This window comes from Atta colombica, unplaced genomic scaffold, assembly GCF_001594045.1.
Source record: "Atta colombica isolate Treedump-2 unplaced genomic scaffold, Acol1.0 scaffold88, whole genome shotgun sequence".
Taxonomy (NCBI): Eukaryota; Metazoa; Arthropoda; class Insecta; order Hymenoptera; family Formicidae; genus Atta; species Atta colombica.
Window position 1 is genome coordinate 236,534 of NW_017259581.1, and position 27,614 is coordinate 264,147.

Genomic DNA, 27,614 nt, shown 5'->3' on the forward strand with positions numbered 1-27,614 from the left:
TTGCTCTAAGAAGCAAATCCAGCTAAAATTTGCTGCGATAATCAAAAGTTAACAATATTTGTGATCACTGAATACGAAAGTTCCTTCTTTTATATTACGAATTATCACTTTTACTCATAAACCTCTCGATCTTTTGAACAATGCGGACGTCGCACGAGTATCGAGCAAGTACCAACGCCGAAGTTGTTATGACAGTCAGCGGCAGGCCATCCATCACCGAGATTCGGTCTCGGCGGGCCGAGACCGCGGACCAACTTATCCAATATTTAAGGTTTTGTCCCTCGCGGGGCTAGCTGATATATCACTCGCATTAATATATATTTGCGGGGGAGATAACTCCGGTTAGAGCCGACGTGGCTGAGATGAAGACGGGGAACAGGAGGAATATACGGGAGACATATAAATGTCGACGGAGATTCTTGCAGTCACCTCGAGGAATAGATACGGCTATTTATCGGCAAAGTATCGTCAGATTGGGGCACCGGTCATTCAATGAAGAGGATAAGAGGAAAGGAGAAAGAAAGATCCGAACATGCTTCTTCGTTCGAGACGATCAATATCACGCTCTTCTCCCCCGTGCTTGGAAATTAGAAGAGTTCGAGAGTCCTCGCGGAGAATGTCAGATCGAGCCGCGATAAGCGCAATAGCTTTTTCAACGCTTAAGAAGCCTTGTACTGATAACGCGATTGTTTCGCAGAAATTACGTTCGGGCCAGTAATACAAAGTTTCTTATGCACGCTCGGGGCCGCGGAGAGCGAACCGGTGCGGCCCGAAAAGCTTGATGTCAATCTGCAAGAGCCACGTACTTCCGAACATGTAATTACAGAACCGTTTCTCGGCGTCCCGCTTTATTTCTCGCAGCACCTCGTTTCGCGCTTATCTACCGCGCGAAATCTCCTCGCTGGTTTTACGAATGGGATATGACTGCGACTTACGTTGATTCATGATTTTGAGCAAATCGCGTAAGATTTAAACGAAAGTAAATGCAAACATATGATTCAAGACTGATACATCTAATAAATTGTTTAATAATTAATAGCTTTCTTTTTTTATCTCCGAAATAACATGGTTGTACTTTTTTAAAAAATTTAATGATTATTACATTATTAAAACTCGATATATCTTAATTTATTAAATTATAAATGCATCAATTTGATTTTATTAATCTTGTTTATAAATATATGTAATAGTCTATTCTAATTTCTATTCTGTTTTATGCTCATAAAAATTTATCTCTTGCGGCACATGTCCTTTTTGCAATGATCAATTCAATTAATCTAGCTATGGCTTTCTAGAATAATATCTAGAAGTCTCCTGGGAGAGATACACGTTTCATAACCTATCGTGGACGGCAAAATGGTACAATGATGATAAATAATTCCGCGCGAAATAAGAGTGCGGTGGACTTAGTCGAAGCAACTTTGAACGAACTCGGAGGCCACTCCAAGTTCTTGCTAATTATCACTACGTTACGGAGTGTGGCACGAGCCGACACGACGTCCTCATCCATCTTAGTAAATTCCTAGCTGTGACCGTCGCGAAATATAATCTGGCACGAGGAGGATACCGTCTGAGATTCGCGAGATTTAATATAATTAATATAATTAATAGGAATGCCGCAAAGCGAAATAGCATTATAGCAATGAAGAAAGTTCAGTGATGGTTTCTAACAAATTTTAGGCTTTTACTTTTTATACTCATGAAATTATTTGTATTGTACTACTCCGACGAAAGAAAGTTAAATAAGTGATGTAGAAATGTGTGGGATAAAATGTGTGCATTATTAAACTCTCATCGGCACAAATGTATAATTAATATCCAATATTAAATGGTATAAATATTAAATAAATTAAGTATAAAATACAAATTTATAATAAAATATTATAGTAATAAATGATCGATTAAAACTATTTCATTTTGCATGAAAATTATAATTACCATAAATAAGTATCAATTTTTTATATTTTTGTACGCAATACTTCTCTTTTATTCTACAAACTCGTCTATGCATTAAGAACTTTAAAGAAATTTTGCTAAAACTTTACAGAAATATTAAGAACTTTTAAAAAATTCGATATTTTTGGCAAAGCTATAACGACTCTTCCGGTACACTGTCCTATTTGGTTTTAAATCATCGATATAGAGAAACGATAGCGGTGATTTCAGCCAGCTAGATAATTATCTGCGTTCGTCAAATTGAGGATGTAACGTGACCTCTGGTTCAATTACATTGTCTATGAGACGTTAAAATGTTCGTGGTTAGGTTTGACACGGTGCTTCCGTATGTGGGAGTCCCTTCTGTTTCGTCCTTTCCAGCATTCCTTCGTGCGTAGAAGTGCAGTCTTACCAAGAGTAAGAAGGAGTAAACGCAACCAAGAAAATTCGCACGCACGTGATCGAAACGAGGTCGAAACTCTTCCCGAAGTCAGAATATCTTTTTTTATTAAATCGATCGCGAACCTTAATATCGATTTCTAACAGATGCTCTGAGATGCTGCTACCGATGCTCGTTAAGGTCAAAGTCATACGTCAAAAGAACTCTTTCTTCCTTCCCTCCGGATGTAACGCTAATGCAGCATACAAACGAGCGCTAATGGCGTGGATAGCTTTTGTTGTTTTTAATTAACCCTTTCTTTTAAGACGGCCAGGGGGAACGGTAAAACTGTCGAAAAGGACTGTCTCGCCGCCTCCTCTCGTCCTATACTACCGCATTCGGGCCCTTTTCTCCTGCCTTATATCCCTTTCTACAGCCCTTTCGTGTCCCGCGGGGGATGTAAATATGCGGGGAATTGCACCTCGGAGACAGGCGAGCTTTTCTCGTTTACGAGCTACGACGAGGCAGTGCCTGCAATTAAACCTTCATCTAATTACCCCCGCGACCACCCGGCTAATTGCCGACAGACCCGCGGGATCGACTGGAAAGCAATGCTACCTGTTTCACAAAACTTTTCTTCCGCTATGGGAAGCTCTTCAGACGCGGCTTTAGGCTTTGTAATTTTCTCGGTATTTAAATATATCAGAGAAGAGCAAGAATTATGCGCACGTTTACTATAATTTATGTATTAAAAAGAATTGTACTAAAAATATTAATTTACATAAATATTAAATATTAATTCACATTGACTTAAATATTCTTCGGGATAACATTCAATCGAAATTTAACGAAGCACATGTAACTACGGTAGAAAAAATATATGAAAGCCATCGTAAAATAAACGAGGTAAACTTTCAATAACGCACGACAGTTGCGGCTGTAATCGCGCACTTCTCTCAACGCGACGTTCCCGAAGAAGTCGCCGTTGGTGTACAAACTAAGAGGACGAAGAGGAAAGACGGGGAAGGGTTAAGATGGTACGTTAGGACGTCGGCGCTTTGTCGCGGTCACGGGGCTGTCAATCACCGGTGATAGCAGGCGACACATTAATCTCGTGAAGACCCCGTTGACCGCATCCTCTTCTCTTCCCTTGCGGTCAAATAGTCCCCACAATTCTGTCTGCCGCTTAGCAGCTGCACAATCACCTTTTTAGTCCTCTTTTGCGCCTTCACTAACAAATTATCGTTTCAGAAAATATATAAAATAACTGGGAAAAACGTTTTAATCTCGTCCTATGCGATTTAGGATTTTAAAATGAACTGTAACAACAAAAAAACTATAACGGAATTATGGTACTTTTAGCGTAAAATTATTAACACCATATTAACCATATTAACAATATTTGTAGACAGATGATATTTAGGTCATCCCTTTTTATTTTATATATAAACTGCTTCAATTTTTATGAAAATGATCTATAGGATGATTTGATAATCCTTTATTCGAATCTGAGGTAAAACATAAAACATTTTAAAATTCAACAAGACAAACAGAAAAAACAAAACAAATTTTTAAAACTAATTATCGTAAAACTTTGTTTTAGGGTATTTTTAATTACAAAATAATATTAAGTTTTCAGTTTTGTTTTATTTGAAGCTCATCTATACTACGAAAATAGTTAGTACTAATTTCCAAACTGCAATGTGATTATGACATTAGATCCTTCTTCATTAGAAATTATCCGTTCGAAAATCGACATTTTCAGACTACATTTAAACTCAGCAATATTTCTTAAAATCAAGTTTCACAATAATTAGATTCTTTTTATATTTTTATTCTAAGGTCAGAATCGAATTTAGCGATCACAATCCTAAAAAAAAATCAGGTCTTTGAGTTTCATTATTATCTTCAAAGAATTATTAGTATTTCCGACTAATTATTCTTTCTTCGGTTAAAAAATTTTTCTCTTGACAAATCTTAAATCAATTTTCTTTATAATAAATTTGTTAAAACGCCTTTTTCATAAGTATTTAAATGTATTGATCACACTATCACAAATCCTTTTATAAAAGAAAATGGATAAAGTTAACCGAAGAAAATACTTCATAAGATTCCTACGTGCGTAAATAATTCACAGTTTTGAATACTTATGAGTTAGCTTTATCATTCAAAGTGCCCTTTTGTCTGTTTTCCGAAAAGGAGGGAAATGGAAAGTTTTCGATTCGACAGGCCGATCACGAATAGCGACGCTTGCAAAAACTGACCGCGACTGACAAATGCGTAAGAAGAAGCAACTGGACGTCTTTACAGATGAAAAACGGACATCGGGGTTATCCGTATTATTAAGTGGAACGTTTCTCGGAAGAATGGCGCCATTTGTTTGCCTCGATATCGCATAGACTAATCCGCGTTTCTCCTGGCTACACCAAACGAGAGAAAGGTGTTGGCCGTCCATTTTTCAAATTATATGACGAATGCATCTCTAAGTATGCGATTCACACGTTTGATGTTTGATAATGTATTACAAGTCATTAATAAATTTCTAATTTTACAGAACTAATTCGCCTCCTTTATGAAGACAAAGAAATCGGTTTTTGTAATAATACCTGATATATATACAGGGTGTTATATATATAAAAAAAAAATCATTCAACATTTATATAGTAAATAGTACACATCATATTGAGTAAAAAGACCTTAGTGAACAGAAAGACCTTAGATTGAAAGCTCAACCGTTTCTGAGATATAAACATTTTTGTATGTTAGCATTATGAATGACTTACTGGCTTCTATGTGTCACATACGATGTTTACTTCAGTGTTTATAAACTGTAAGAAGAACTCTGTAAGATTCTGTAAGAACATGCCAAGCATGTATGAAAAGAAATGGAAGGAGGACATGTAGAATACCTTCTGTAAATATAGCAAGTAAATACCGAACTAAGGTTTTTTTATTCAGTAGAGATATGATGTGTACCTATCATATAAATGTCGAATGGTTTTTTCTTAAACACTCTGTATGTAATGAAAAATAAGACTTTCTCGAGATTTCTTAATGTATTTCAAGTTATATATTATCGATATGATGAAGAGAATGATAAAAGTTATAAATTTCACATTTAGCTTTATCAAGGTAGCTCAATCTGTTCTTGCTCTCTTGTACTTTTCCTATTTTAATCGTAGGAAAAAGAGAATTAATCGATTTAAGCCGAGGATAAAGTTAACAGACGTCGGCGAAACCGGTCATTAGGCAAATGGAATTCGAAGTCACACTTGGCGTTTAGACACGGCGTCGAACGGTGTCTAAGTGAGAAAATAAGGGCCGAGTACTCGGGCGCGAACGACGGGAAGACGGAAACCACTCTCGATGCTCGGCTTCGTTCAACGGCACATTATCTCGCGGCGCTCGAATTTCAGGGCAAACCGCCAAGGCGGGAGTAAACTCGAAGAGATTTATCGTCCCGGTCTCGTTGAGGACGATGCGTCGTTCTCGCGAGCGGCACAACCCGTCTGCCGATTCGGGGCCACCCAGCTGATCGATCGCATATCACGATAAACGCATTATTTAATTACCGCGAGTAATTACCAATTATTACACGACGCGGCGCAATGTCTGCCATTAATTACAGCGAACGATCACGGCCGAAACGCTCGTTACGCAGCAACTCTTTTAATCGGTTTGACTCTCTTCTCTCATCACAGTACTTCCGCGATGAGACCACGCTCTCGATTCTGCCTTTCGTCCGTCGATTGATTACGATCGATTATTTGTAGTGAAACCGTGCGCAATATTAAATCATAATCATATTGTACTCGTTAATAGCGGGAAAGTGCAAGTTTACGCGGGCGGTTAGTGAATTTTTCGATATCAGTTTAAGCGTTGTTAGAATTACTTCGTGCTTACCTATTACTTGAGCGGGAGTTAAATTTTATTTTACCTAACGTTGTACAAATAAAAATATAAAGAACTATCTCAGTCAGTAACGATAATCATCTGATATAACATACATTTAAGAGTGTTACAATACGAAAAATAAATTTAAAATAATCATAAGAATTATCTCTATATATAGGTACCTCTAATGTTAACATGTTTTTTATTTCTATCTGGTTTCTTCGTCGCGACGTGTATTTTTCATCTTAAATCTTATCGAGAGGCATCTTGGGCCGTACGGCTTCTCGAGATAATTCGACGTTATCGCGAGGGTAAATAAGCTCACATCTATCCAGAGCTACGCTAATAGATTCCCCCAGGATGCTGTATCTCGGGATAAATGCCTCCCCCAGCGACACCGTTCATCATAACCGAAGTAGGACGAGCTAGCGGGGCTAGAAGAGCGAGGAGGTTAAAGGGACGCAACAAGAACGGAAACTTGGCACGATATAGAGAGAAACGGAGCAGATAAGAGAACTCGACAATCCGTGCCACGTCCGAGGTGGTAATCAGGAATCCCTCTTCGTCTTTCGTGGAAGGAGCGAGGCCGGAATCGACCGAGGAAAGGAAAAAGGGGACCCTATGTTTCTCCTGAAAGACAAATAACGTTCAGCTAGATTGAGGAGATCGAGGTGCTAGTGAATGTACATTAATCTGTATCAGCCAACGCCATCAATATTTAATCCTAATCCCGAGAATTGCCGCGCGAGAGTAAGATCGAGATCTATGATGCATTGATGGGACTCGATGTCCCTTTCGTTGACGTCAACTCGGACATTGTCCCTTTGAATTTTCTTCAATCTTTGTATAATATGTCGAGAGTTAATATTATACTTATCGTATTATCAATGTTTAAAAAAAAATCGCTAATGTACAATAATAGTGATAACAATTAAAGTAAAGATAAATTTTACAAAACTTTTTCTATACACTACGAAAATGTATTTAAAATTACTAAATTTTAATAAATATTTGTTTTAGTAATATTAGCTAAATATTTCCTAGATGTAAACATATATTTACATATATATATTTATATATAAATATACAATATATTTTGTATAAGAATCATTAATTTGATTTAATTACTATTTTTTTATTGAGTAAATATTTATTTACTGTAAGTAAATGTTTAATTAGTATTATTGAAAAAATATGTATTAAGATTTAATAAATTTTTTTCTCAATATATGATTTTGATATAAAAAATACGTTATTTGTTAGAAAAAATTAAATTTAGAAGAAGGATATTTATATCCGATTCTCTCTTGCACTTTTATTATAGCTTGACTTCTATCTTAAAGAGGACTTAAATTCTCAAGTAGAAATGTTGTGTTTACTTTATTTAACTTTGGTAAATACATCTCAAATAGTTGCGAATTATATCTATTGTGTTATGAATACAGATGATTTATGCACCAATCTACATCCATGGAGATTTTAGGTAGGCATTTTACTTGTATTAAATTTAGCAGACCTTAAATATTCTTGATTGACTTGCTACGCTTACAAATGTCACGTTATATGTGTTTACGTCTCTATATACGGGGAAAATATTTCCTACAAGCCAGAAGCACGGGATTACATCGTCCGACATTCGAAAATGTGTTTGCAATTTTGACCGACGTTTCTGCCAACGATGCCTCCTCGCAAGACGTCGCGACAGGCGCCTCGGGTCGACGTAGCGCGTGTCGTCGTTACGCGGACGGCAGTGAAAATGGCTTGTGTGCCAGAAAGTTTCGGATAAGTTAAACAGCGGCCATGGTACCGAGGCGTCGTAAAGCGCCGCGGCGCCTTCGTGTTTACGCGGCGATGTCGAGGCCCACCAACCGTGTCTGATCCCCGTTCCTCAACCCTCTCGCGCCTAACGTCTCTCATGGTGTGCATCGGCTCGTCTCGCTTACCCCCGCCTTCTCTGCCATCGACATCGCGGTCCTCGGTCCAAGTTCCCTCGCTTATTCCACGTCTATTTTCGCGCGCGTGACAAATCTGTATGCGCCGGATTTATCGAGCGACATTCTGGCCGTCGTACGCCTGTCGTGCCCATATGGCAGACCCCGGTTGCTATTTCCGTCGTCCGGTGCACTTTGCTCACTCCTTCGACAAGTGTTCCTACCTATCGACGGGATAATCGGCAATCTGGATTAACCACAAATATTTCGGATAATTTAAAGAACGACGCTAATGCGTGTAAGAAATTTGTGATATTAAAAATTTTTAATATTTCTTAATTATGGTTTAACAAAGTCTATACAAATTTTTTTGAATTTTGGATATCTATCATGTATTCATATCTAGATTCTCATTGATGTTTTCGGATGCAGCTAACCATAATTCCCCTATAATTTCAAAGATTTTGATCTATACACAGAGAAAATGATACTTTGCTGAAGCATCAAAGAGTTTAGCTGGACAAGAAAAATCATGAATCATTGAATCATCAAAATCATTATGTAAAAACGCTTAGCGATGACAATATACAAAAAGTTTTAATATTCTAGCAATCAGTTTAAGTATCCTACATAATTATTTCGATAGTCTTGACAAAATTATTTTAAGATTAGTATCTAGCCAAATTTAATTAAAAATACTTTTAGCAACATTTTTATTTCTTCTATATTTATTTTCTTAATTAAAGGCACTACAATATCTATTACAATTCATACAATTCATATTAAATACAATATTACTGCAGATATGAATGATTGGTAATATTAGAAACATACAATGTTTCTTTGACGATCAAATATTTTTCGAAGATAAGTACAATATTTTATCGACGTCTTAAGTGCAGTACAGCGCTGGCAGAGTCTACACATGCAAGATAGCAAGCAGACTATCTCCGGCGCGTTAATGGATCTGCGTAGCGATTTTCGCGTGTAGAACACGATGACGATGAGACAATGATGTGGCACAGCGGGGCCGACGCGTCACACCCGAAGGAATTTCGAGGAGCACCACCAGGACGACCTCGTCATCTTTCTTTCGGCCGCCAAACCGGACGATGATTTACGAGCGTGTATTCCGTCGCGGGAATTTGTCAGTCCGTTTCTCGACGCTGTCTATAGGTGTTCTCTCGCCCACCCGATATCGATCTTCTTTTTACATACATATACATATGTACTACATTTGTATGCACATAGATGTGTAAATTGAAGTCCTGGCGAGATGAGCAAGAGCAGCGTGGATAGCTGTGGTCTTTCGTTCCCTTCGCGCCGAGAAAAAGTAAGTCTTAATAAAGTCGGGATGAGATAAATTGGTACATTAGCATCTCGGCTGTGATTCATGGTGACGTTTTCTAGGCAGGGCAGAGAGGGTGGAATAGGGCGATCGGGCTCTGATGTATCGTCATTAACATCGGTTTCATATTAGAACAAATACGTCCCTGTTTTTAAGCTCTAAAAGGCGCGTCTCGGTGTAATAGGACGTAATGCACCCCATGATAAAGTCTTTTAAACTTTATTCCCGTTCACACGCGATCAAATGATATAACCATTAATGATATATATTCGCGCATTACGAATGTCATGTTTAAAATAATGGAAATCTGATTTCTTACTGATTCTAATTGACGTACATGCCTTACGAAAGAAATTTTATTCTGTTAGAAAAAACAGACGAGAATTCCTGTTTCCAAAAATTCTTTTGTTTTCTAATGAAAAAGAAATCTTCTAAATTTAGTTTTTCTTAAGTAATGTATTTATCAAACAAAGTCATGCGGAGAGAGTTTTGTAAAACGTGCACGTATTTTAATTGTTATAGTCAGATTAGTGATTTTTTTTTTTTAGTTAAAAAGTTGATACGATAAATACAAAATCTCAGCATGTTGTATAAAATTGAGAAAAATATCTTATTAAAAAATAAAAATATTACATATACAAATGTAGAATATTGATTTAGCATTTGAATAATTATTCCTGTTTCAAATAGATACTGACATTTGCATAAAATTAAATTTTCGCAAAAATCAACTGCGAAATTTATAAAGTATGTATTAAGGAATGTAAAAAAAACATAAAAAACATTAAAGATAAAAATTATAATTTTTGATTATTTTACTCTTCATAATATTCTATTCTAAATTTGAAGTCAGGTTATAATCATCAGAAGACTTCTAGATACTCTTATTTCTATGTTCTCGTGATAAAAATGAAGATACTGATCTTAAAAGTTAATGCAGTCTTGTTAAACATCATAATCGAGGTCTGTAATGAACGTGCGGATAAATAACTGCGAGTGCGTGTTTTACAGAATGGAAGGTAAATCATCCCCCGTCGCTTAATGGAGCTCGGCCACAGGCTGATGCGAAACAAAGACCGCGACAGGGGGGGGGGGGGGAAACGAGTGCAACCCCCGCTCGTTCACGGCCGCCGTAATTCACAGTTTGGTGGCGCGTTTATTAACGGCGGCGCGACGTCACTCCGGGCTACGCCTTTTTAATGATTTATCGTGCACGCGCCGAGACATGCGTAGCCCTTTTGCGGGCCAAAGTTCGACGTCTTCCTCGGAGCCCCGCGGGGCCTTTTCCCTCCTTCACCTTCCGCCAGCTGCCGATCGGTGAGAAGTGCAGATGGAGGCGCAGATGTTGCGTTTCAACCCTGTCACCGTTCGTAACTGCATAGTTCCTCTTCTTGTTGTCGAGAAACATCTTCCTCCTCTTGACGTTAGGCGAATCATAAACTCGGATATGACCGACAGCTTTTCCATTCAGTTTTAGGATAGTTTAAAACTATTTGCACGACGTCTAAGATGCGAAAACGACAATGAGAAACTAGATGCAAAAAGAACAGTTTTGCTAAAATATTTAACACTTTAGCTAAATATAATTATAATATAATAATAAAATAATTTTGTTGAACCATCAAAATAATTATTTGAGATGTTTAAATTGATTGGATTTGCTGGAATGTCAAAACATTTTACAACATCGCTCATCGTGCTTAAAATTTTTATAAAATTACTTTCAGGTCTAGTTAAATTTTTAAATACTTCAGTAAAATAGATTTTGAAAGAACAATCTTCCCATGTATAAGCTAAAACGGATAAATAGCAAACAGTTATAATAATACGTTACAATCGTGTCTGAATGATCGACTGTTATAAGAAAATATCAATCTAAGATTGAGTAATCGAGGACTAATCAATGGAGACAAGCAAGTGTTGTTTTCTTTTGACATGACTTCATCGTGATGCACGATACTAATCGCTTCTGTCAATGCGCTCGGCAGACTGATCGCGGCAGTTTTTAGCGAGATTGAAATGAGCCTTGCGTGGATATATCGAGCCGAGTAATAAAGGATACTACTCATTATCGGCGGAGTGTAATCGATGGTTTTATGACTCAAGTTCTGCCACGATGTGTACGTCTGGCAAGATAAAAAGACGCCGGATAAACCGAATACTGGACAGACGATGAAGCGCGGTGAAAAACGTTTAATTGGACTAGATTGTGGACGGCCGAGGTGGTTGGAGCGTAGATGACCGGTTCGCGCAGGCACGTAAAGTATTGACGGTGAACTTCGGAAAATTCTGCCTCACGTTGAGAGCACCATACACTAAATTGCTCCCCCGATGTATTACCAGGAAGAGCGTACGGAATTTAGAGTACGCGTATCCTCTTATCGCCGAGGTTACGCCGCGGCGGAAAGAAGGTCGCTATATACTCGACATCGGGGCTTTAATCGCATAACTGTACCCCACCGCCCGTTCTAACCCTTCATTAGGCGCACATCTACTTTACGTGATTTTTATTTTAGCGGCCGTCCATACCGCTCTCTCGCACCCGGCGCGAATATCGTACGTACGTAAAATGCGGCTTAAATTAATCCGCGTGTAATGGTCTCACAAGGTTACTTTCCTCGATCGTTCCCGATGCTAATGGCGCGTGCGCTTCATCGTGTTAGAGTAGTACATGAGATGGATACGATGATTCCTGATATAAAAGGGAGATGAGAAGAATATTAATATTTTGCAATTGTAAAAATGTACACTTGATATAATCTGATAAATTTTTTAACGAGGGAAATTATTTTTTAGACATCAAACGACATCATCCCTTTATTTGAGATATGAAGTGATTGAAATTTAAATATGTCACAGAAAAAATGGTTTTGCTAAAATACCTAAAAATTCAGCTAGATATTGATTTGAAAATAAATTTGTTATTCAGAATAATACATATGAATCTCAACGTGTTGAACAATGATGCAAAACCAATTTCAATGTACTACATAATTATTTGATGATCCAAAATTATTTTCAAATCTGTGTCTAATTAAATTTTTAGATATATTAGCACTGTCTTTCCCGTATGCGACTCAGAAAGATACGCATTATAAATCTAATTTCACATTTAAAGCAAATTCTGTTCCTCTTTCTCTCTCTTGAAATGGACCAATGGACTCCGATTCCGGATAGCTCATGTATGCGATACGCATCTCGCGAGCACGAGCGGCCCAGGAAGCCATCTTGTTAAACTCGAGGGATTTCCGGGCAAGGACGAAAGGATCATTAGCGGCGGGACGGATTCATCGCTCATATGCGAGTTCCCGTGCGATGAAAACTGCATGAAGAAAAGACAGACACGTCCTGTCCTGTCGATATAAATAAAGTATCGAAGGGATGGACACACTTTGGCTCGTCCGAACACAACGACGAGCGAAATGAAAAATGCCGAGACGGCCGATCAATGTAAATATATTCATGACGTGGGGTGGCCGAGCGGCCACAGGGATGCCGGAATATATACACATACGCATGTACGACGGGGTTTTATAGGATGGGGTTCGTCGAGAACTCGATGGCACTTGGACGGCACATAATTCACTCTTTGGCAGCTCATTACAATTTAAAAAGGCCTTTGTCAGTGTACTATTCGTGATTTCGTTCACGGTCTCGTGGCGTTCGCGCATCGCCGCACCTTCAGTGGCAGTTAACGATGCTCTACTTAGTTCTTCCTTCGTCATGTATTAAGTCTTCAATATGAAATTAGAAATGTAAATTAAATACGTTAATGTTAAGAAGCAAATTAAATAAAACCAAATTAAATAAAATCAAGTTAGATATTTTGTTAAATATTTGAGTTAAACTAAATAATTTTGTTAAATATTTAACATATAAAACATTTGTAATTTCTATATATACGCTTCGTAAGATTAAGTGTTTGTAATTTCTATGCTTATATATGTTTGAAAATTTTTTTTAACAATTATCTATTAGAAAAAAAATAACCACGCTGTTATGATAGTTATCTTTCTGTACGTGTCGCATCGTGTCGCAAAACGTAATTAATTGTATTCATTATCTCGACAATAATTTTGCCGTTATGCACGACTTATACCACCAGGAACGTATATATCACAGATTATTATCCTAATCACTGACGGATCAATAATGACGAGTTCGTTTTCTCCCATCCGCGAAACCGGTTTGAAACAAAGAATGACGATAGGCCAGGAGATTTCTAATTTAACTCGTTCAAACGTCCACATTGAAAGAGAAATAACTACGTACGCGTTTTCGAAACTGATTCGGACCATTACAATCATCTTCTTTACATTCGATAATTTTGAATTGACATATAAGAATGTATACTGATTTATAATGCAAGAGCATATAGAATTATTGGTATAACGAAGAAACTGATATTTTTCCTAATGATACAGTAAAAATGTAAATATATGAATAATAATTATGTGAACAATGAATTTGTTTTCGATATTTGTTATGATATTTAATATTGAAGTAAGTTTATGAAAATTTCTGTTTTAAAATGCCAACAGTTCCACATTGATATATGATATTTTCAAAACACACGAATATATATGAAACAACAATAGTAACAAATCCGTTACTCTTTTCTCGATATTCATTTCTCTCCAATGCTACATAAAAATAACAGGTCTCTACTAGTCTTTAATGGCTAATTGGTTGCGCGCAAAAAACTAAAAAGCGGGCGCTGCAAAAATTTATGCAAAACTCCGCTAATCGGTGAGCGGCCAACAAGTGTTTGAGTGCCCGATTATCCTGTTGATTACGCACCTCGCTCGCGTTTTATACTTTAACACGTTTGTTAATCACTCTAATCCGCCTTCGACGAGCATTCGCGAACCCGGCAATCCGCGAGAATAATTAATTACGTACGCCGCTAACATGTGTGCCTTTTTGCGCAACGAAATACGCGCGAGATTGCGACACCTTTTGTCCCGACGTAACACGGAGAGTCGAAACCGGATAGAACAGGGTGGTAAAAAAAAAAAAAAAAAGAGAGCGTGTGTGCAACTGCATTCCCGCGGGATAGGGTGGAGAAGGAGAAGCCCGAAATTGATATGTATTCCATACCGTGCCGCGTCCAATCTATCGTGGGTCAAGCAGGCGGAATTTTAAGCGCGATTTGACGTATGCGCGTGTACGTGCGTAACGCGTGCGCGGCTACTGAGTGTCGAAATAGCCTCAGACGATGAAACTGTGCGAAACAAACAGTAGCCGACCGGCCCTCGGATCACCTCCTCGCATTCAGAAACTTATGAGGGCATAAAATATCCCGATATTATCTTATATCGTCGAATACACGCGTGTTCGAAGATACGTGGGCGTGCGCGCGCGCGTTTCTTTCTATTGTGCAAAGGGATGGCGCGCGGCCGCGATGCCCAACGAGGGTTGGGCGGCGGTCATCGTTGGAAAATTGAATTTCGTCCCTGAGGGCCCGTCGGATGAAGTATGCTGACAGTTGGAAAATTTGCGTTTAACCGCGCGCACGCGACACCAAGCGCCGGAATATATCCCCGGGAAAATCTTCCCGCCATCGTTCTCTCTTTTTTTTTTTCATCACTTTTATTCCCTCTTTATTTTTTTTTCACAAGTGCGCTCGAAACGTGTGAGTTTCGATATTGCGATTATTTAAAAATACGCTTGGACTTACCGTGAGGCACCCATCCATGATGACAGTTCTCGCAGTAGCGCAGATGACGTTTCCCGGGTGTGAAAGATTCGCAAGAGCAGCCATTCACCGTGCAGCGGATGGACTGCAATCAGAAACAAGTGCGTCACTGTAGAAAGACTATTAAGTTAAGTACAGAGAAAGTATCGTATAACATTTAGAAAGAATCGTCAGCGGTGCCTATTCAACAGGAAGGTTTCGTCTATCTGTATCCCATGTACCTCAGTTCAGTACAGATTAAGGGACGATTGCCGTAGGCAATGGAAAATGGACGGCAGGGGTTCTTAGTATTTTGAGTGACCGTTTGGCGTAACGCCACCCCAGAGGAAGCTCGTAAGAGACAGGCTCGTCGGATTTTAAGGAACCGTGAATATTTTCTGCCCTTTGGCTCGGAATTAATCCCCTGGGATCGACCATCCAATACCGCCTTCTACATCCTCGAAGAGGAGAAAAGGAACCGATCTCGCGTATCGGTATTACTTTATATATACGAGAACGCGGTAGAAAACTTTATTCGCTACACTGTTGCAAGTTACCTGTAGGTATGTATCCACATCGAGATATCGACGTATCTCGTCGCCGCCGTACTGTATCGAAACGAAAAGGTGGCATCCCTTCCCTTTCAACACCCATGTCTATTATAGATCTGAAAGTTCACCCACGAAAGTTCAACACGAATATGCATTAGGAAGTTCGATTTGCAATTATCGCGCTAATGTATTTGGGGGACCGTCTGAGATTTTACGTAATATCGTATTGCTTTTAGAAATTGTGAAATTGGTTTACTTATTTAATCTTTTAATAATACATTAGCAATGAGTTTAAGTTTGCTTCATCGGAAAGAACGGTTCTACTGAACTATCTAAAAATTTAGCTATACTAACATAAGAAATATATTAAATTTTAATAAATATATTTATTTATCATAAGTATAATAAATAAATTAAATTCATACTCTCTATTCAAATAAATATTTATTAAAACTTACAATTAATACATTTTTCCTCACTGTATAAATACACCTAGATCGGAAAATAATTGTGTTTGGATTATTAAAATAATTATGCGAGACGTTGAAACTGCTAGAATATTAAAAGTCTGCAGCATTGTCGTCAATACTTAAATATTCTATACATAATTGTTTTAATGATCCGATAATATTAGTTTCTGTGTTTACCAAATTTTTTAGATATGTCAGCTAAATCATTCTTTGTGTACGGCACTTATATCCTTAATATTCTTCAACATAACATTATTTTTTTTTTAAATAACAGAAGAATTTATAATCATTTCTTGTTTCTCTCTCGAATTATTTTTTTCTTTAATTTCTTTTCGCTACAATCAATTCAACTTGAGAGAAAGTTTACCTTCTTTTTCTAATAAACACATATAAATACACGTAAATATACACTTTCCTGACTTTATCTTCGATCACGATCATCACGCATCTTCCATATCAGCGAAAACGCAATTTACCGAGAGACGCAACCCCTGGCGACGTTCGCAGGAGTAATAATTTGGAATCAGGGGCAGTTCTCGCTGCCTTCGTCCCTCGTAAAACGGCAGCGCGTTTATATAAAGAGGCGAAAAAAGAGCCGCGAGAAAACGCTGGGAGGGGTAAAAAGTTGTTTCACGGTGGTGTTAGACGCCGACGCTACCCGTTGTGTTGTCGTCATAACGCCGTTACGACGTTACACAGCGGCGTTAATATAAAGACAAATGAAGCGACGCCACGGTGCACGCTGTGCCGCCTCCTGCTTTGCTCGGCTATGTGTCTTTATATAGACAGTATCCCGTGCCACCGTGAAAAACGCATCCGCCGGGAATCTTCTGTCGCGCGAAGAAGCGATGCGCTAAGACGACGTGTGCGACAAAAATTCACAAGCGGTAAAATTTTATTAGCCACACCGCGGGTTATTTATTCGGAATGGCGACAGATTATACGGCGATATTAGCGGAGCTGCTCCGGGTAAGAGGGAGCATTACATCAGAATAAAAATATAACGTGCTTGCTTATCGCAAGCAACTTTCTTCTTTCCAGGTAGATTTCATTAATAGTCATTATGATACTTTTATCCAATTTATTTATGTAATTTTCAATTTTTTTAAAATTTTTATGGCTCTTTTAATTTTTCCTTTCTATTTTATGTAAAACAAATTTATGATAATTGACTAAAATAAAACATATCTCTTTTATTATTTATTTATGTATGTGCATATTTTTTATATACACGTGATTTTTCTTAATTTGTTTCTCAATATATTGAATTCCGGAAAAATATGTGATTAAAGCTTTGTAAATGTTAATTTAATAAGGAACAATTCACTGATATATTTAAAGATAAAATTCAATTGTGAACAACAAAATATATTTGCACTGCTTTGCACACAATCTATACAGCGTTTATATATTACATTATCGTAATACTGTACGCGTAATACTTCCTGGATCTTTCACTTCCATCTGGCATTGTCATTCTATTTGTCTTCCAAACGTGATAATACATTAGCCTCGCGATAACGAATGCTATTTCTCGAGTTACATGCACAGAAGGTGTGTCATTTATTCGTTCCAGTTCTTTTTCAGGATATTCCAAGCCGACTTCTCTTATATATCTGAATCAAAGTCTAGTTCACGTATCATCAAGTCCGATCAATATGCTTATGTGCATATATTTATTCGAATTCGAAGTAATGAAGTTGAATAACCTGAATAGAGGAAAGAAATGATTTTGATTACACAGAAAGAATGATTTTGCTGAAATATCTAAAAATTTAGCTAGATACAAAGAAAATAGTTTCGTTGGACAAAATAATTATGTAAGACGCTCAAATTGCCAGAGTGTCAAAATTTTTTACACCTTTATTTATTTTCAAGTTTCCTACGTAATTATTTTAATTGTTCAATAAAATTATTTTTAAATCTATATCTATCTAAATTTTTACTAGCAAAATCATTCTTTCCATGTAGACATAGAATAAGGCGATATTTAAACCCCAACTCTGTTTTTAAATTATTCACCATTCAAGTTCGTTATACACACTATAATTTCAAGTTTTTTCAGTATACTTCAACTTAATTAATAACAAAGTTAAATGAATAAAACGTTTATCTGCCCATACATCCAAAAGCATGTACGACTCTAACAAATCACAATCCCGTAAAACTTGTACCATGAATAATTTATAAAATAATATCATATTCATAAAAAAGAAGTCATTTAATATTAAAGAAGAAAAATGTAAAATTGTTATGTCTGTGCCGACATAATTATGTATAAAGGTTTTGTGATCTCATAACTAATATAAAATAACTTTTTTTCAAGTTGCTTTTCATAATTCATTACGTCACTATTCCACGGCTGGTATAACGCGGATCTGCCGTGATGTACAACTGCGAATGGATTCGCCAGGTTCTGGCTCGAGTGTCTCTGTCACCTCAGTCGTTCCCCTTTTACTTTTGCGTACTGTCTTCTGGTATCGCGTCGTACAGAAGGCAATAATATTTTTACGAACCTCGAAACATTTATTACCGCCTGTAAGCCGTTACGCGGTTTTTCTTGCTCTTTTCTTGATATTTGCTGCTTAAGGATGCACCAGTTCCCGCAAACGTGTACGTGTATATGTATAAGTATCATATATATGAACTTCTTCTTAAATAACGTCTTTCGATTAGGGTGATAACATCTCTGGGAACGTCTACTCAAAGGTTTCTTCCATTTCCCGATTCTTAATAACCCGGAAGCAACCCGAATGACAACTTTATTCCGTCGTTAGTATTTGTTACAATTATTATCGATGTCTTTTTGTTTGAAACTATAAGTGAACAATATGCCCCATCTATCAATACCTTTAAGATTCTAGTTTAAGAAAGGAGATTGGAAATACATGGAAAGATACATTTTTTTATTGAAATATCAAAAAATTTAGCTAGATACAGATCTGAAAATAATTTTGTTATCAAAATAATTATGTAAGACGTTTAAGTTGATTGTTAGAACGTCAAAGTCTTTTGCAGCATTGCTTACTTTCTAAATCTGAATCAGTGGATAGTTATTAATTATCCAGTAATATACTTGGCACTAATAATCAGTGAAGTTCAATTAAAAAAGGAAGAATGTTTGAGCATTATATAACTAAAATACTGATATTTGCACGTTAATATCAATCTTCCAATTTCATTGAATTTAAGCAATAAAATAAGATTAGTTAGATCACATAAATAATTAGCTAGGTTAGGGATCTCACATTTAACTTACTGATTACCAGTGGCACTGAGATCATTATAGTGATTAGCCACTGATTCAGATTTAGAAAGGATCATGCTTGTGATTCCTACCTATGTAATCATTTTGATAATCCAACAAAATTATTTTCAAATCTGCATCTAGCTAAATTTTTAAATACTTCAGCAAAACCGTTCTTTTCGTGTATGTATTGATTATCAAAAATATTTTTTTTAAACTAATATTTGTATTTAAACTTATATTTGTAGAAAATCAAGAAAAAACATATGAATATTGTATATCGGAAGAATAAAAAAAAAGAAATATCATAATATAATATTGGATATATTAAAATCGTATCAGATGTATAATCTCTGCAAAAATTGATTAAAATTAAAAATTTATACTTTTTGTATAAAACTTATTGTTATATAGTATATACATTAGATCAATATTTACATTTAATAATACAATCTTACTGTTTAAATAAAAATGTTATCATTTTACCTTAATTATTTTTTAAAAGCATGTTTACTTCTTATTAAAACGATTTTTTATCTCCAGGTTCCAAATTGTCACTAAACTTTCATTATTTTCAAATACAACACATTAAAAAACTAATTTTTTTATCATTTTCAATTTTGTTAAAAAATACGTATAATGCAAAAACTTTCTGCAGAATATATAAACAACAAAATAAAGATTATTACAATACATTATAATAACTTTCTCACGAATATTTTTTTCTTTTAAAAATGTCGGCTATCGATACTAAATGAATGTTTATCACATGTCAGAGAATTTGTGTGTGTACATGCTTTTGAGATCCGTGCTATGTGCCCTCGCACAACAAAAGTTGCGCGCAAAAAGTGATTACGAAGCGCGCACGTACCATGCCAGATCGTAATTAACGGGGCGCAAGGTGCGCGGTATTCAGGACGCGCTCCATCCTTTGAATGTGCGCGTGGCGTTGCGTTGCATTGCGCTTTCCGTTGTATTACGGCGCTTAAAAAGCCTCGCGGCGCGCGTGCCGAAATTAGCGTTCACGGCAGCTGGCTTTTTTGTCGAGAGAGAGAGTAAGAGAGAGATAGAGTAGCTTAACTGCACGCTCTCGAGAGCCATCCACCGAACGATCAATCGATCGAGCCTGTCATACGGATCGATTTGTATCCTCGCGGCCAAAAATTCTCGATCGGTCAAAGTTTCCGGAACGCCGGTTCCGGAATTTCGCGAAAGAACGCAATAAAGTTTTAACCGATGTGCTATAATAAACAGACGATGATGATGTGTACAGTTCATTATTTCTATGTATACAGATGTTTTTCGACTGATGCTTTCTCTTCTTCCTATTGTATAATACATATATTTATCTTTCAATAAATATAATCTCTTTTCATTAATTGTAATTTCCCTGAAAGAAGATAAAGACATTTAATGAAATATATAAAAGTAATGATAAAAAGCTGCGGCAGAAAATATCGCATAATTTTAGAAAAATAAGTTTATTACTTGTCTCACCCGTGGATGTGAAAATGATTGCTAAACAGGGGGAGGAGGATAGCTAATGAAATTATAAACTATGAAATTTTTTTTAATAGTTTAATTAATCTGTAACCTTAACAACTGCAAATATTGAAATTCCTCATTAATTCCTGTTTATAAATTCGTTCAATTTGCCCAGATTATCACTCATTGATGTCTTTCGCTAAATTCGCAATTGGAATACAATCAAGTTGTTCAGTCGCATTTGCATCATGCATGCCCGTAACTATGTTTTTAATCTTCTCAGCGAAGAGAAAGAATATTCCACAGTGTACGATGAGGATAAAACTATCCGTACTAGCCGAATTAATGTTGTAGACTCTAAGGAAATAGGAAGGAATAAAATTCCTCATACTTTTGTATTAGTGAAGACAATTACATTTTAACATTTAAAATTGCGCAGCCACGTATAATACTTTCCCCATGAGTTCTAAAAAATTAACAGTTGATTTTAAATTCAATTTTTGGATTTTTTAACTGTGGATTCTCGCACCAAACCTTTTTTCGAGGCTGTGATATTCCACAAAGCATGTTCACTCTATATATATATATTGTTATTGCATCGCTTGTTCAGATTTTCTTTTCTAATTGCAATGAGACTAATTCATGACAGTTTGATCAACAAATATATAATATTATATTTATTTATAATTAATTAATTTATAAAAAATATTCATCATTTTTATAATTTCTTCTCATTAATTACAAAACTTCGAAAAGGATAAGAATATTCGATAAAATGTTAAAATGTCGCGATAAAAAAGCCTCGACGGAAAATGTCGCATAAATCATTTTATAAGAATTCATTTGAAACGACTTTTCTTGTCCCTATAATTTTGAGAGATGATATGAAAGGAAAGAAATCAACATTATTACATCGGTCATCGAGTTGTCATTATAATGATAATCACATTGGGTGTACATTAAGTGATTGAGGAAATAGCCGAAATCAGCTGGAAAGCGCGTGTACGCAACACAATGATGTGTGCATAATGTATAACATGACGCTAGCGCGCAATCAATTCGACCGCCCGCATATATGCTCAAGGGACGAACGGAATAATATCGCGACTTATCACGGTACAATAATTAATTGCGCGATACGGATTACATGAGTTACGCAAAATTTCCATTCAATAACGTCCGCTATCGTGATAATTATTATCAACGTCAAGCCAACGACACAATTTCACAGTGCGCCATTGTGTTCCGCGCGCGTCGTCTCCGAGAAACTAATATCGCCTAATAACAAATCAGATCTCTTGACATTCCACTAATTATCATTACTCGAAAACAGTGTATAGACGTGCGTCATTTGCGAATGATAATGGTTATTATTCGGAGTAATAATCAAGTGAGCAAAAGAAAGAGATGATGAACGAGAAAGGGAACGCTGAATATCGCTGTCAAACATCCTCTTATTTAATCGACTAGTAATTCTTACTTCATTTTCCTTATTGACAATTTTCTACTTTACTATTTATCGCAGTTTCATTTATAATACATATAAATGCATAAAGAGAATAATTCTATATTTGACATGTTTAGATTGAAAAAATATTCAACAAGAGAATTCAAAGAAACAATTAAAATGATAGTTTCTATTTTTTTTTTTAATAACATCACATGCAACATTTCTCGTTATGAAAAGAATTAAGATCGATTGTAAACCCTTGTAATCCCGAAATAAATCCGAGATTTCATTACGAGTTCATCAACGGTTCCGCGTAGAGCGGAAGATTAACGCGGATAACACCAGTGCTTGTTGCTCGACCGCAAATTTCGGCCGATATACGCCTGTCGATTACAGGAAGCGCAGGCGTAACGCGAAAGTGCCGAAAACTCGACGGCTCTCGGCGACGATGATGCCGATGATGCTGATCTGATACTGCAGCCGTTGCGCGCCGCGCAAATCCGACGGCGCCCAGCCGTCGATTTCGCACACGCTCGTGTTTAATGAACAGGGCTAATCTGGACCGATTTGAAACGCAACGTTAACAGCATATACACACACCGACTCGTTCATCGTGGCAAATTAATTTGGCCGGCTCGAATTAAACCTCAAGTATAAAGCCTGGCATATGCGCGCGCGTCGCCCGTGGACTGCGCGAGCTCATTAATGAGTTCGAGGATTTAGGCTCTCCCATGCGTTGTACTGATCGGATATTCCACCCCCTTTCGTGAGTAACGAGTGCATGGAGGAGCATTATCCTACGAGTGAACTTTGCATCCTCTTGCTTGGTAAAAAATTGAAAAAAATGTTGTATATCGAATCTAAGTTCGAGAGAACAGACTTCGAATGTTGCTATATGGAAAGTAATAGTTTTGTTGAAGTACATCTAAAAATTTAGATATAGATTCGAAAATAATTTTGTTGGGCCTTCAAAATAATTATATAAAACGCTCAAGTTCGCTAGTTGCTAGAATGTTAAAACTTTTGGCAAACTTTAGCATTGCTTGAATTTTTCGATATAATTATTTTGATGGTCTAATAATAATAAAATTATTTTCAAATCGGTGTATGTAACTAAATTTTTGCTGGATATTCGAGTAAAATCGTTCTTTCAATTTGGTATAAAATAACGTAACCTGATATATCTCTAATATATTTATAATTGACACCTATCGCAAATTGAAATATCAATTAATAAATGGCTATTATTATCGTCGATAGTAACTTTTAAAAAAAGGCATGATGAGAATATAGATAGCGGATTTAGAAAATGACATGAATTTTTTTGTTGAGGAATAAAGGAAATGAATCACGGCTTACACACAGTCGTTCGACGCAAATAGCGCGTGTACACGAGTTAGAAAGACGTTCGTCCAATAATAAAAAGAAAGAAAGAATTGCCGCAGCGAGACGGTTTTTCGTCCGGTTTCGAGCATACATCTTTCATCCTGAATATAGCATACATACACACCGGCGGAATAACGAAATGCTAATAGCCAACCGTTAACGCGCCCCGCGTTTAGCATATTGTCGCGACCACAATGGCAATTTGCGTGATATATCTGCCCGTTTTCGCCGGGACGCGTTCAAATGTAGCGGAATTAACTGGTCGAATATTCGAGTGCCAACAAGAGAGAAAGCGAACAACGTGGAAAGAAAGAGAGAGATATGCATGTGTCATCGCATCTATACGAATACAAAACTTTGTCACATACGTGCATTGTTCTTCTGATAGCTAAAATTTACGAGAAACAATTATACTAAAAAATCGCAAAAAAGTATTTACAATAGTATTTATATTACCTATATAATAGAATTAATTAATTCGAAATATATTTAAATATATATAACATTTTTAAGATGTTTATAAAGAATTTTTTAATATATTTGTTATAGTTGTGATTATATATTATGTATTTTTCTTAAATTCACTTAATATTATAATATCTCGCTACAGCTTACAACGTTATTCATCAGTCCTGCATGAACGATAAATATCATGCCGGCGACAAAATATCGCGAAATAAGGAAGGCCCTTCTCGAGTTGACGGACGACACCCTCAGGACCACTAAGTCACGGGCTATGCTAACTTTGTGCCCGGCCGTCTCCCTGCAAGATCACCCTCCACTATTTTTCCGACCGATGAAATAATGTCACCCCGATTGTCGGCCCTGATACATGTAGCGTAAAACGCGGCGATACATAGCATATATGATAATATGTAAAATTTTTCACCCTAATGTGCAACATATCGATTATTTTCTATATACTCCCCAAATTCGTGAAACAAAGATTCAAATTTCGATTATTTATTAAAAAATTATCGATATGATGATCGATTACAGCGTTTTGATCATTAATATCTATATAGAAAAAACGGTTTTGCTGAAATATCTAAAAATAGCTAGATATAAACCTAAAAATAATTCTGTTGGATTATCAAAATAATTTTGTAAAGAACTCAAACTGATTCCTAGAATCTCAAAATTATTTGCAGCATTGCTCAACATGCTTGAATTTTCTGGATACTTATTTTAATTCAACAAAATTATTTTCAGATCTGTACCTAGCTAAACTTTTAGATACATAGATAAAATTATTCTTTCCTTTGTAATAGACACAATTTATGTGACAACTTATCTATAAAACGATACACTTAAATAATACTTGCTATTAGTTAATTGCTAATTAATAACTCGTAATCGGAAAATTGTATGTCCTTCTTGCAAATTAAGATATCGTAAAATTATATAATGGAGAGATATATAGTTTGTCTATTATACTAACGAATACCTAAACGCTGATTTGACACTAATGACTACGTGGAAGAGAGAGAGGTGTCTCAATCCTTTGTTGCTACATGATAGGTCGGAAAATTTCACAACACAAAAGAAACACCCGTACGTCTCAATTATTTCAGAAAATTATTGCGGAAAAGCCACAAAGCTGGGGAATGACCCGGGTTCTTTTCATCAGTGAGTAGAAAATTGCTTGTCTCCTTTTTCCCCAGGTTCTTTTCCTTTTTCGTTTACTCCTCTGATCGCTGCGCGCGTGGACAGGTAGGCGAAGCCGGGCGCGGGGAAGTGTTTTCTAAATCTCGTTATTACATCTCGTGGGCAAATGCGAAAAATAACCGAGGGTTGGGATACGCTGCACGCCAAGCCGTGTAGCCATCGTGGCGGAAGAGGTAGCGGGAGGACTTAATCCGCCGGTTTAACCATAAAACGGTGATTGCCGTGCGGATATACGCGCATACACACATATCCATATGCATGTGTGAGTATTCGCACTCAGGGGGATTCCGACGAAACGTTACGCGAATGAACGCTGGAAATTTCTTGTTTAACCCTCTTAGACTCGAGCCGGTATTTATCAAACTTTTCGAGAGACATGGAAATTGGAGAGAAAAAAAAATTATTCGTATACAACGACGATCTTCGATCGACCGAGAACCACCCACAAGTTCTACGTGCGGGGGTCACATCTAAAAAAATGACTAGACATTTTAATAGAGCGGCTTTTCATCTATCGTCCATATCCATCGGCAATTTCCGATTGGGTCGTCGTTTCTTCGAAGGTAGAGTATCATCGGTCGTCATTGTCTGGCAGCCACAGTCTCGCTGCGCCTTGCGGCTTGACTTTTCATCGTGACGGCCACACCTTGCGCCGTCGTACGATCGTCGGCTGTTAAACGAAAATGAACCGTAATGGCGTAATGGCCGGTGGCAGCGGGGCCGTCGTCGCAGTTTCATCGACGATCGACGTAGTAGCGACGCAAAACCCACGGCTTCCAAGCGATGAGAATATCGGGAAGATAGAGATTCCGCCCGACCGCGAAGAGATTCGTCCGCTCGATTGATGCAAAATATAACGGCGATCGAATGTGATTTGTTGCAGCGAGGCAGTTCTGCACGCAGTCGATGTCTTTTAACTTTGCTACGTGATTTGCAACGATACAAATGATAGTATCAATGTTATACTACTGATCTCTTTACTACGTGAATATATCTGACTGCGCGCAATGAACTCTCGAGATGGTATTCTTTAACTTCTTACGTTAGAGAACTATAACGAAATTAAACCGATGCGATGTAACGATACTGCAGCGTCATCTCATCATTATTACGATATTTTCCTAAGCGTTCCCGCATCATACTGAATGACAGCACTATTATCGATTTTACGTATACGACGTAGACGTCAGTGGCGTTTAAATGTCTTGGAACGTACCGTCCTCGCTCGTCCCCCTATCGAGCCCTCCCCCTTCCTTCCAAGATACTAAAATCGCATGTTGGGCTATCATTACAGAAATGACGTTCGTCAATAACGCTTAAACTTCGGTAGCGGGGTGTATGTACGGGGCGATCCCAGACACGTAATCGCGTAATGGCCGCCATTGAGGCGCGGGAGGGGCACCCTATTGTCTCACCACTAGTCGGTTGACTCGTGGCAGCAGACTCGTAACGACGTGAAACTTTCGATGCCGTGACACACTCCGCGGCCACACTTCTGCAAATGAAATGACACACGCGATTTTGACGGAGCTCACGTACACGGTAGGAAACCGGGCGATTTACATTTCGTCGACGACGAAAGCTCCGACAAAGAGCGTTGAAGTTCGGCTGGCCAGCCAGTCGGCTGGCTGGCTGATGGCCCCCTGGCACGGGATCCTGTTTCCAGATAAATGCACGCTTCGCGAGAACGTCGTACGTTTCGATATAATAACCTCGCAAGAAATAGATATCGCGAGACTTTAAGTATTGCTGAGCTATGTAAACTATAAAATACATTATGTGTTAAACACGAATTAAAAATTAAAAAATTATTTTGTGTAAAACAAGATTCTCAGTTACATATACTATCTATATATTTATATGGGAATTAAAAATGAAGTACTTAAAAATTTATTGGATACTCGGCAAATAATTTTGTTGGATTATCAAAATAACTATGTAGAATACTTAAGAATGTTTTACATGTATTTTTTCTCATTTTTTAATAAAATAAGAAAAATATGAAAAAAATTACAAATTTTTCTATATTATTGTACTTGAAAATATAAATATAAAAAGTTCGGTTAGACGATTTAGAACCTGGATAAAAAATTATTTCAATAAAAAATATATAGACATATTTTTTTAAAACGTATTAAGATAAAAGAAGAAAATGTTCATTCAAATTGTATTGTTAAATATGCGTATTAATTT

General features: G+C 37.0%; 1 protein-coding gene across 1 annotated transcript in view; it reads right to left on the minus strand.

The window, feature by feature from the left end:
• Nucleotides 1-14,542: 14,542 nt before the first annotated feature.
• The window catches only part of LOC108693112, a 109,213-nt gene continuing 96,141 nt past the window's right edge, over nucleotides 14,543-27,614 (minus strand). The window contains exon 3 of the mRNA XM_018201818.1: nucleotides 14,543-15,270. Within this exon, the coding sequence (XP_018057307.1) occupies nucleotides 15,142-15,270 (129 nt within the window). The 3' untranslated portion in view covers nucleotides 14,543-15,141. The remainder of the gene's footprint in view (nucleotides 15,271-27,614) is intronic.